The sequence below is a fragment of the Anguilla anguilla genome, chromosome 3, assembly GCF_013347855.1.
Source record: "Anguilla anguilla isolate fAngAng1 chromosome 3, fAngAng1.pri, whole genome shotgun sequence".
Lineage (NCBI taxonomy): Eukaryota > Metazoa > Chordata > Actinopteri > Anguilliformes > Anguillidae > Anguilla > Anguilla anguilla.
In genome coordinates, this window is record NC_049203.1 from 18,342,613 (window position 1) to 18,355,644 (window position 13,032).

At 47.6% G+C, this 13,032-nt stretch overlaps 1 protein-coding gene across 1 annotated transcript in view; it reads right to left on the reverse strand.

The window, feature by feature from the left end:
- ahr2 (aryl hydrocarbon receptor 2) overlaps positions 1-13,032 on the reverse strand; it is a 66,986-nt gene that overhangs the window by 42,258 nt on the left and 11,696 nt on the right. The window contains exon 2 of the mRNA XM_035408470.1: positions 12,219-12,406. Within this exon, the coding sequence (XP_035264361.1) occupies positions 12,219-12,406 (188 nt within the window). The remainder of the gene's footprint in view (positions 1-12,218; positions 12,407-13,032) is intronic.

The window sequence follows — 13,032 nt, forward strand, 5'->3', positions numbered from 1 at the left end:
CTGATGCCATCGAGACAGTCTGATTGCTCACTCTCCTCCAGAAATTTTATTTCATGGTGCAACAAGATCAGCAAAGACAACACGCGCACACACACACACACACACACACACAGTTAGCACAGAAACGCCTTAAATAAATTGGGTGCCTCTGTTGTGTTATGTCCAGCTAACATTCATTTTCCATTCGGTTACCACAAAACCCTGTCCCTCAAGTAACAAAACGTAAATTTAAGAAATAAAAATAACAGCGAAAAGTGGTCAGCACAATTTATGTCAACGTGTGCCCGAGAAACGTCACCTGGGCACTGTCACGGGGTGTTTGCACAGGACGGCATTGTCAGTGGAAGGCCAGCTCAAAGCACCTGGCCGCAGTATGTTAAAATCTCCAGTATCCAGTCGCTACGAGAGCGAGCATATTTGTATAGCCCTGTTTCCCCAATTGTTTGTCCATTTAACAGCACCTCCCCCCCCAAACACCTTTTTCTCTGATTGGGTAAAGGAGCTGTTTCAGAAGGCCGAGGTCACGCCCCCCCAGCCGCTGCGAGAGAAAGACATGCTGCAGTATACTGGGGTCAAGCGATCCAAACACCCCCCCCGCCACCTCTTTTTGGAGGTCCTCTGGATTCCGAGAACAGCCCTCCCCAGCGCCTGCGCTGACAGAAAAGGGAACAATCCCATCGCAGGTCCCGCCAACCTTGAGCTCCCCCCTCCCCGCCTCGCCGTCAGATCTTGGGCCTGCTCTCACGCGAGGTCTGTCTCCCGGGAGACCCAGCCCCGCCAGGAGGAAAAGGCCAGCGGATCTCTTCCCATAGACCTCTGAGCGGGGCGGTGGGGGGGGGGGGGGGGGGGGGTGTGGGAGGGGGTGGGCAGCCTGACGTTGGAAGGGAAACAGACCCAACACAAAAAAAGAGGAGGAGGAGGAGACAAGGCAGAGCAGAGAATGCTGAACTGACAGCACAGTGCGTCCTTTATGAACTCGGCTACGACCTCCGTTGTGACCTGTTATGACCTCTGCTATGACCTCTGTTATGACCCTGTTCTATCTAACCGCAGAGAAGGGGTCAGAGCAGACAGCAGCTGCAGACGAGCCAACATTACTCCAGGCCAGTATCTCCCTTTCCTTCCAGGAACCATTACTCTCACAGTTGCCCGTGTCCTCTCCTGGAATGTGACTCCGTGATCTCTTAGATACAAACGAGAGGGACTTTTTATCTGCAATCAATCGACCTTTGATCAATATGATCACTGATCAATATGCCAAATAGACTCTCGTTTTCCAAAACCTTCAGCAGGTAAAGGACTCCTTCAATGTGTGGCTGTCCAAAGGCTGCTTCACTGTCTAAAGAGCTAGCGGTAGATCTGTCCCCCTGAAGCATAGGAGCTGGAATATCTGCACCATAGCGAGGATAGGCTAACCTACTAGCAGCACAATGTGTTGTCTTACCTCACTCTGAGGGGCAATGAGTGACCATGTCATGCCCACATGCACACACACAGCTTACACGCAGACACACACGCACACACAACACACAGACAGACAGAAAGACAGACACACACACACACCTAACATCACTCACTGTCATTTTTGTTCCAACGACAATAACAATGAAATAAACAATCTATCACCCATGTTGTACATAGTTTTATTATGTAACTTCTGCTTTGGCAAGTGCCCATATTTTTCATGCCAATAAAGCACTTGGAGAAAATGAACTTTGAAATTTGAGAAAGAGAGAGAGACAGAGAAAGAGAGAGAGAGAGAGAGAGAGAGAGTTGTTCAATTGTTCATAAAATGAGAAAGATTAATATGCGATGGGCAAAGTGATGGACACATTTCCATATTTTCATTCAGTCAGTGAAATATGGAGTCACAAATGGAATATTAGTGTACACTCTACAGACCAGGCTGTACCCTTTTCAGACTCACATTTCTTTTCGATTTTATGCTTCAGGTCTGAAAGTTAAGGCTCTGACCAGAGCCCAAAGAGATGCTGCATATACATTTATCTGAAATCATGCCGCATGGGTCCACCTGTGCCTTCACACTGCTAGGCTGGTCCAAGCTGGTCCAGACTGAATAGAACCCAGAATACAGATATATAACTTAGGGTATATAAGTTCCAGAACCTTCCACAGCCTGAGCCTAGATGTGAACTTATTGTCTGCTTACAGAACTCATTCCTGCCGGTTCCAGCAGGGACCTCAGATCTCACAGTCCAGTCATCTCGGGCCAAAGGGCCAATCAAGTTTCAGGAGAAGAGGCATGCCTCTTACAAACATTAACAAGCAATAGGGCACAGTAGCTCACAGTGGAACGTTTAAAAATAGCAAGAAATTATTTTTTTCCAGGCCTTTAGTTCTCGTCAAAAGCTCCAGAGATTAAAGGCCGCGCCCATGTTGTTGAATCTTTCATGACTGTTCAGAATGTTTAGTTCAGCTTTTGAACCTCGTCAGCTCAGAGGTAACGGCCTTCTTGGCCATGAACCCTTCTTTTGGCGACTGAGAATTAGGGGGCTAATTCTGCACACAGAAGTCAGTCCCATATCTAGCTTCTTTTCAGGCATCTCCTCGAACCTGAGGCCGTTTGCTCTGAGCTGTGGCTTGCACAGGATTGACTTTGGCTCCACTTCCTGGCGTCTTTTGAACCAGAACAAAGACAGCTTCCTGTATGCCTAAAGCCAGATTAACTGACATGTTGACGTTCTGTATGTTTGCTTCCATTGGGTAAAGAGCCACTGCCTGACCTGTGCTTACAACACTCCAACAACTGAAAAAAAATAAAAATAAACAACCGATCTCCAATTAACCCATCCGTTTCAGAAAGGAAGAGAGTGATTACGGTGAATTCTGGTTCGAAAGATGGAAGGGACTGCAGAGTGAAACAGCTGTCCCTTGGAAGTATTGGTTCCACCTTTTTTTCTCGATTCCTGGCCATGTTTGACACTCGTCTCACCACACAACATCCGGGCCTGGCCAGGCCAGGGACTGGAAGAAGCGTGTGGTAAAGACTGACCATAATTCAGTGCGCCTCTCTATATCTCATTCTCTTTTTTTAACGTGACAAGCTGCACATGTCATCCAAACATGGCCCCTAGAGTAGTTCGGTCTGAGCTGGCCGGGATTTTACAACGGGCAGCGCGTTTCAACGAGCAGAACAATTGGGAATCGCATCACGTTAGGCTATTTCTAGCTTTCAACTTTGGGTTTTGAGGAGGACCGGGCCAATCCATCTCTCTCCCCTCAATGGCCAAATTTTCCATTCAGAAGAAGGCAACTGGCTGGAGTGTACACATCCGTCTGTACTACGTATTTATTTTCGTGTGGCAAGGACTTGGAGGGATGAGAAACGGAAAGCCTCGCTGCCAGCGTGGAGACGGAACTGCGCAGCCCATGTGTAATTATAGGCTCAGAGGCCGGTATCCAGCAAGCTGAAACCTAACTTTAAGAAGCCAGTCATAACCGGAACCAGACTAATGGATTGTTTTCAGTAACCTTAAAAAGATGCGCAATTTTTTTCCTGATTGTGACACATAACTGTGCAGACCCAAAGAATGCCATGTGAAAGTCCTGAAACAAGGAGGTAGCAACCTCTAAATGTCACGTTCCACGAAAAGTGGCCCTCAACTTCCTAATACCGCTGCATGAGCCGCGGTTCAAATGAAAAGCAACCGCTAACGCGGCGCGCTGTCTTAAACTTCTCTTTAGGGCTGTAAGCATCCAAAAAAATGTTTTTCTTTTCTCGACTTCCCTCTGTTTTGAGGCTTTTATCGGATGCCCGGGCATGTCTCCACACGAAGAGGCCCTCGTAGCGTTTTGACTTGGGAGAGTCAGAGGCATTGGTGCTGGAGATCCATGATAGCTGATCCTATCTCTACAAGACTGAGGCAGCCACCATGAGAGGAGAGCTCTGCGTTCTGGTCTGTTGTTTCGCTTTGTGGCAGTTGAGCTGGCCAGGCCGTCATAATTTCTCGTTTTGTTGTTTTCCATCCTCACAAGACTAAACGCAACAATGAAAGGGAATGTGTGTCTGGGCTTGGTGTATTCGGTTAAACAGTTACTGGTGGGAGGGGCTAGCCGAGGCCCCTCCCACCACTTGTGCTCTCGATGACAGACAGCCATTGTGCACCTCATCCGGGAGCTTGATGGACGGGCGTGAAACTCCACGTCTCCTTGCTTTCTCACTGACCTCGTTTCTGTTATTGCTTTCCAAAGGCCTTGTGCTCAGCGACGCCCGTCAATGCAAATATTGACATTCGCCCTCCTCCTGGAATAAACCCAGGGCTCTTTCTTTTCCCCAACAACAAAGGAGGTGCCGGTTGTGTCCATCCCCGTGAGGACAAAGGGTCAAAAACCAAACAAGTCGAGGAAAAATTTTAAAAAAAGCTCTCGCAGGCGAATTTCAGAAGTTGTTCGATTCTCAAAGAAAAGAAAAGGCTTCGGTCGCCCCTCCCAAAATGGCTTGAAAAGACAGAGCGAGGACAATGAGAACGCCCTGGAATAACCCCAGATGAAAGCGCGCGGGATACAATGAGCGAGTAGCTCCGGGGAGAGCGGAGCGCTTTTATTGTGCCGCCAAAACAGGAGACCCCCCCACCCCCCCAACAAAACGGGGCCTCCCGCGTGTCTCCAGCCTTGACCTATTCCGCCATGTCCAAGTGGCCGTTCCGCCATAGAGATTAAGGGGCTTCATTTAATTGGTTGATTGAGTAACTAAGGGGGCAATTGCTTTTTCACATGGGTGATATGGGTGTTTGATAACTTTTTTTCTTTAAATAAATGAAATAATAATTCAAAAATGTGTTTGGTGGTTTAACTAAGCATCAAAACTATCATTATCATGAAGACAGTATTTGAAGATGACATTGACAAGAATAATGATGAGTCCAAATTTGAGATTTGCTAAAGTAAGAAAAGGCAGTGTGCACTCTGCCGAAGCAATGAAAGCCTCTCGGGCCCATGTGTGCAACCATCAGTCAAGAATGGTGGACGATCAGTGCAAGTCTGGCGCTGTATAACAACATCTGGAGTGATTTGTTTTTGATTAAAGGCATCATGGATTCTGATAAATACAAACTAATTTTAGCATATCATGCAATACCCTCTGGACAACATTTGATGAGGAGCAAATTTATTCTACAACAAGATAATGACCCCAAACACACTGCTAAGAAGATCAAGGTGCCGGAATTCTCTCAGAACAATGGACTGGCCACCCCAGAGTCCAGACCTCAACATATTTGAATGTGTTTGAGACTACTTGGATCAAGAAAAGCAGAAAATGGAACTTCTAAAACGGAACTTCAGAGGTGTTTACAAGAAGCATGGAAAAATATCACTTTAGATTTCTTCAAAAAACTTATAGAGCAAGTGTCCCGAAAAGAGTGGAAGCCATAATAACAGCAACGGGTGGATATAGGCTACTACACACTGAACAATCTGATATTGTACATAGTTGTGGAGTTTTGGAATATTGTAGCCTACATTGTTTTGTTTAATTATGCATTAAATACATGTTTGCTGCATTATATTCTGACATATTCTGAAAAATAAATAACTTGTACTTAATGGCTTCACTTAGGCCTAATGGTTTTCATTGAAAGCAAAATAAAAGAAAGGGTTGTCTCTGACTTTTGTATATATGCATAAATAAATGCATGTTGGCTAGACAAGAATTTTCTAGTTTTTTGCTTTGAAAAACACGTAAACTGCATGCAAGACAGTTTCCAAGAACATTTCGGCATTAATAAATTTTTTCTTATCTGTATTTGTTTATGGCTGTTTCCTTATGCAAATCACATCAACAGTATTGCACATAAAATGAACAGCCAGCACTCATCATCTCATACACCTGGGACATGCACAAAAACAAAGGTCTGCACATGTGTCATGAATCTTACACTGTTTTTTTTGTAAGAACATTTTTAAAAACAAAAGTAAGAATAATTTAAGTAAGGTTTTGTGAATGAGGCCCATTGTCTTGCTGGAGGTTTAAATGCTTTCCAATGAGTTTGGAGGCAATTGCTTGAACCTGAGCAGATTAAATGCTTCTGTGCTGCTCAGAATTTGTTCTACTGCTGCTATCAGCAGTTACATCATCACTGACGACAAGTGAGCCAGTACCTGTGGCAGCCATACATGCTCAAACCATAACACCCCCACCCCCTCCTTTCCTTCACAATTTATTTATTAATTAATGCACACCTTTTGACCAATCAGAATCTAGTATTCAGCAAGTTGTATATACAAACACATATAGACACACATAAACTTGCATATATACATACATATTTATAAACACACACACACACACACACACAGGCCAAATAATTCTCCCCGCTGGAAGACCACAAAGGAACAGAAACACTGCCCTTTCAAGTAGGGCTTTGGTGCTCTCAGATGCAGTGGTTCCTCTAAATGAAATCATGAAGTTACACAAAAACGCATGCAGCCAGTAACAAATATAAACTGTATGGCTTCCTCTGCGACATGACATTGTAGTTGGAGCATCCATGAAGCAGACATGACAGGGGGCGGGGCTTCAACCTGGAATGCTGTACAGGTATGCCTCCCGGTTGGGCCGAACTTGGCTTACAGACTCTGACTCTGGACAGCAGGGTTTAGGCAACCAGTCATGTGCTCAATCTGTACTGGCTGGGGGAGGGGGGGAGGGAGTGTGTACAGAGTCTTGCTGGAAGCCAATCACAGCACACCTTTTATCCAGTTTGCTGATCTGAGTCATTACACTATTCCTCCCAGAGAGCTGTCTCCACAGGTTGTGGGGTGGGGTGGGGGTGGGGGTGACGTGTGTAGGGTTGTTATCCTACCCCACACACACTGGATACCCGGCACACAGCCAAACACACATGGACCGTCATACAGAGTGCTCCACATACCGACGCAAACACAGTACTCAAGGCTACAATGCCCACATTGTTGCACAGACAGACTGTCCCATAAACACAAACACTGTGACTCAGCTACACTGAGTAACACACACACAAACATCTACAGACACACACACACACACACACACACACACACACACACACCCTCATTCCCCTCAGCTCTTTCTGCCCCCCCCCCCCCAACGCGCTGCCACGGGACAGCTTCAGGTAATGGACCCTCCTGGTGACAGGGGCTGGGAATTGGCCCTCTCGTTAGGCTGATTTACTGCCCCTGAAACGCATCACTCACGCTTTCCGTGGCTCGGCTCGGCTCGGCTGCCAGGGGTATCAGCTTGTAGCTGTGACTCAGGGAGCGAAGGTCACGCATGCCTATTTCAGGAGGTCGTTAGGCCAGGTTTCATGGCCGGTTTTAACACCCCCTCCCCACCCCCCAATCCCCCTCTAGACACACACACTGCCCCCCCCCCACCCCCACCATCCCACAAGTCCCACAGCTGTAAAAACATCCGGAGACATTGCAGAGAAGGGAATAGGCACTGAAAATCAGGGGATTTTGGAGAGGGGCCACCACAGGGGTGTTACTATGACTCGTGCTGGGACATGGGGACACTGGTCCTCTGAGCTGGTGGTGGTGGTGGGGGGGGGGGGGGGGGGGGCACCACCAGCGAGCTCCACTCACTCACCAGCAGGGCCCACATTCCGTGCCGCTATGCTCCACAGAGCACAGGACACTCCCTCTGGACCCATAACCAGCAGGGGGAGGAGGGGGGGAGGAGGGCTGATCGCTCTGCTGATACTGGGGCTTCCAGTAACATGGGGGAGAGGCCAGGGAGGGTGGGAGGTAGAGACCCAAAAAAAATGTACATCTTATTTAGCAATATTTCATCCTCTGACTGTAAATGATTTACAGAGGGCAAAATTGCTGCGTTTCTAAAAGGCAACTGCATTATTTCTCAGCTGAATACAAGCTGTAGATACACAGGCAAAAAAAGTACAAACTACAAAGGCAGTTTTGCAAGAGAGAGAGCGGGAGCTTAACAGAGAACGACTCTTCTGGCGCACACTGTAACTCTGGAGAAATGAGCCGCGCACCAAGTGGTGAATTCTCGCCCTTCCACAGGTTTTTTTCCCCGGATTTTCCGACCGTTACGGATCCCGTCTGGAGTCTCTGCTCTTTCCCACAGAGAGACGCAGCAGGGGCTGGCCGCTGAAAAGGGCGGATTTCAGAGCGCGGTCTCCACGTGATCGCTCCTCCGCACGTCGCTCTCCCTCCCCTCCCCTGCGCAGGCTGGGGGACTGACGCTGATCTGAGATCAGCGAACGAGCCTGGAAAGGAGCGCGGGGCACCGCCCATTTCTTGACCTTTAAGAGCGAGCTGGCAGATCCAAAGCTCTGCGGAGAGGCGCAAGGCCTTCTGGGAACGGGGCGAGAAGGGTGGGCCGCCAGCCGCTGACACGCAACGCAGGCGCGTGCCCGAGAGTCCGCTTCTCGGCCCGCTGCAGACAAAAGGCCAGCGGGCGGGCGGAGCTACACCCCATTTAGCCAAAAATCTAAAATACAGTTTACTGCCCGATACTAGACAATACTGGCTGGGTGCCATAACAGATTGGGTGTTCCTAAGATTGTGCCTTTTGGTTTGAAAGATATTTATTTCGTAACCCACGATGCCTCAGGTCTCACCACAGGGAGGTACAGGAGTCACCCTATACGTCCTTCGGGTCACAGACCATGCCCTTTGGGATCGATACATACACGCGGGACATTACCGCCATTCCGCCATTTTATGTAAAGGAGGCGTCCTCAAACTAAAGCTTCAGCTCTGGCTCAGGCTTCTCGAGCGCGAGGCGCGAAGATGAGATTCGCAGAGGGGACGAGGTGGGCGGAGCGAGCCTTTCCCACGAGCCGCACGCCGGCACCCAAATGCGTTAAACAGCTACGAAAACCCCGTCGTGTTTGTGGAAACTTTTTTTTTGTTTTTGCCCCTATTATGAACTTGGACCTCAGCGAGTCGAGGGCGTACACATGAGACAGAGGAAATGAGCGAGCTGCCTGTTGCTTAGGAAATGCGGGGTGGGAGGGTGGGGGGGTTGGTGCGCATTTCGCCACCTCCTGAAAGCCACGTCTGCTGGAGGAAATCCTGCAGATAAGTCTGCAGCTCTGCATCCCGCGCGCCAAAATCATGATCGTGTTCGAGCGCAGAGGGGGCGAGTGTGCTTTTTCATACTGTCACTTTGTTCCATGACAGTCAAGGTGTATCCATTCTGTTTACTTGCTATCTATCTGAATAACTGAGTAACTGCACCTAAAAATATGGTGCCATAAACACAGTTGCAATGTTATGCAGAACAAAGCACCAGACCTTCCAGGAAATTAATTAGGTGTTCAGAACTGACCCTGTTCTCACAGAGCACAGTCCCTCGGTGTTACCTTTCTTAATAAAAACTGGACAGGATGTGCCAGGAACATACCCAGATCCCTGGAAATATATTTGTATGTGGATGTGCTTCCCAGGAAATACAATTAATTTCTATAGTGATATGCTTCCCTGGAAATATATTATAAGTCCATGTGGATCTGCTTCCCAGGAAATACAATATATTTCTATAGTGATGTGCTTCCCTGGAAATAGATTTGCATGTGGATGTGCTTCCCTGGAAATATTTTTCTATGTGGATGCGCTTCCCTGGAAATATAATGTAATTCAATGTGGATTTTCTGCTTCACAACTACTACTTCCCCTCGCCCACAGGGGAAAAAGAGCAAGAAAAAAAGCAAAAAAAAAAAAAAGCTGCATATCCTGTTTTGGGACGGCTTCTCCAGCATGGTCCCTGCTGAAGAGCGGTGGATTCAAGCTGCCTGAAAGTAGACCCTCCTCCTTTCAAAGCATCCGGCAGCCTGTCCCAGGTGTTGACAGCAGTGCATTCTGTGCCTAACTGCTGCTATTTTAGTCACGGAGGGGAACAATGAGAGGAATCCTGGAACGGGACCGAGTTCCCTGGCAGCGAATTCAGGGATAAGCTCACACGGCCCGGGCGATTATCCGCCCGCCACGCCCAGTTTTAGCACATAGGGAGCCCTGCGAGAGAAACGTCTGCCCTGCCCGCCGACAGAAGGAGCCAGACGGTGCCTCCTTCCTGTGAGGAAAGGGAAGTGTCCGTCTGACCGCGCGCCGTCTCCGGGCGGGGCCCTGTCGAAACCCAGCGCCGTGCGCTCGTCTTCGCGACACCCTCCTTCCTCCGCTCCACGCCCCAGACTGCCGCTCACCCTGCCAGCTCCAGGTCTGAGGCCGATGACACACACCGCGTTTTCCAAACCTTGAACCGGCAGCCAACGGCGGAGGCAGACGCCGTAAACCTGTCTTTTCGTTTCTGCTGCCATTTCTGTTTTTTTTTTTTTTTTTTTTTTTTTAAATCAAGGTTTTAATCGCAGATCGTGTTGTGATGATTCGGACAAAGGATTGGATTCTTGGCATACATCACATACCTACTCAGCCTTTTCTACATGCTTAACAAACAGGTAACACACTCCCTCAAGAGCACATAACCAATCGTGGGTGGAGTCAAGGTTAGCTAAGGTCACATTCACAGGAAGAGAATTAGCAGATCTGCCAAATACAACACATAAGTTTATAATACTTTGTAAATCCTCCTTTAGCTTAATGATGTATTCATCCACGCACCTGGTTAGGGTGCACTAGAATAGAGGTCGGCACGGAGGGTTGTATCCATTTCTGGACTTCATGCCAACTCCTTAATTATTTAATCAATCCTATCATTTACATGATCCGATATTTTAGCTACAGTTACTAAAGGGCAGTTGGTAGGCTTGCTACAGTTAATTACAGGGTAGCTGTGTAACATAAGGGTTACGAAACTAGGCTTAACCTCAAAGGTTGCAGAATTGATTCCTGGGTGGGGAACTCTTAAAGGTGCTCACAATTAATCCCTTCAGTAAATATCCAGCTGTAAAAATGGATGGTATGTAAAAAAAAAAAAGCAAAGTTGTTAAGTCAGTCTGTAAGTTAACTGAGCCGGGCTAATTGGTGGAAACAAAAACCTACACACACACTGGTTTTCAAGGAATGGAATTACCCCTTTTCTGAAATAGAATATCTGAGGGCGTTTGCGTTTGACCTCGCAATCTTTCGGTTAGAAGCTCAGTTCCTTCACCACCAAACCAAACTCCCCTGTCTGGAAAAGAGTGGGGGAAGGGGTTCAAAGGGGGTTCACAGAGTTCAGGAGTTCCAGTCACTCGCTTGACCCTCAATTGCCCTCTTTGAGGCTTCTGGAATCTGTGAAGTTCAATCGTACATCAAAACAGCGAGAGAAGGAGGAGTGGGAGATATGACTTTCTCGAAAACTTGTTTCCAAAGGATGCGTTGGCTGAATGAGCAGGCACATGAGGGCATACCGACTGCCTGGCATTCCAAAGACCTGCTTTTCTTTGATCTGCCTCAAGTTGTTACCCGGGCGACCGCATGCGGTGTTTAATAAAAAACAAAAAAAACTTATTAAAACATACCTCCTGCCTGTCAGAAGCCATTTGAGTTAGCCATGTGTGCTGGAGCAGATGCTTGCTTTCCTAATAGTATTTGAGGGAAAAACAAAAGCTACGTTCGCATCAAAGCGCTTGCCAATGAAACAGATGGGCGTCTCCTGCTGATTAACAGATTAAGAGCAGACAGTCACGTTTCCACTGTCTCAGCTCAAAATGATGGTGTAACTGGGGGCTGGCGGAAGGTTCATCGCTCTTCAGAATGAAGAACCAAATTTTGGAATTTGAATACCTTACTGCACTGCCGGATGCTAGCGGGCATGTGACACTTCACCAGGAGGACTGACTGCAGCAGTAATTCTAGGAACCCGGACTGAACTACAGATTTTAACCCACCATACCCCCACCGCTGCAGACTTCAGATTATTTCAGGAAAATCACATAATATAAGCATTTTATACTGCATACAAGCATTATATATCACATATAAGCAGTATGTCGCATATGAACACTATTTACCGCATGCAAATAGAAGTAACAGCTTCGCCTGAATTCGGGAACAGGCTATGTTCATTTGGAAATTAATCGCTGGGAATTGCTTTTGCTAGATGTGCAGAAGCACATACACACTCCACTGATGGACCTTTCTGTTGCAAACACCATCAAACACCTCTCTTTCCTGCATTAGCATGTCAGGTTGCCAGTGTAAGTTCGAAGTTTACAGTAAAGAAAACCTATGTGACTGTGACGCTTTTTCTGTCTCTCAGGCTTGCCTGTCCTGATGCTTTTTCTTAAGTGCGGGGACAGGTTGCCACTCACCATTGAAGAAGCTCTTGACCTTCAGGTAGCCAACGCTGAGTCGGAGCACCGACAGCTTGTCCAGCCGCGCCCTCACGTCTTCCGAGAAGGGCAGCAGGCTGGTCAGCTTGTCCAGCTCGCCGTTCAGCCGATCCCGATGGCGCTTCGAGGGGTTCGACTTTGCTCCATCGGAGGGCGGGGGCTTTGGGCTGTGTGGGGGGAGAGACAAAACGCAGAAAGCAAACACATTAGTCACTGCGGATACAGGTTTTTTCTTATTTTTTTTTTTACCGTGCAGGCTGGTTTGGTTGCTACAGCCAAATCCGGATGCCATCGCATCCTCTGGTCAGTGGTTGGATGCGTTTGGGAGGGGGAATGACATATCCACAAGGAATTCTCTTTCCAATCATTGCTCCACAGACCTCAAAGGGAAATCCCGCATAAAACTCCCTCTGGCTCTCATTGTGGTTACAAGGAAACTCACAAGAGAGGATCACTCTGTTGGCGAATGGAAACCTTGCTTCTGCCCCACCTTGAAACCACTGAGAGTCGCAAGCATTTAAAAGCATTTCACATTATGCCAACTGCTCCTAAGAAAAGAAGCACGTCTTTTGTTTGGAATTCAATTTAATTGCACACACAGCCATCATAGAATTATGGCTTATAACATAACAAACCCTTTCAAGACATCTATTGAGTAGGAATTCGGGACTGTGGTTTGGCGTATGCACATGTATGACTGTGATATGCCTGTAATTTGAGCCTGAAAACTTTGTCTTTAATGCATAAACATGAAGTCGCACAAGCCTTCCCCACTGGGAGAGAGACTCAGACA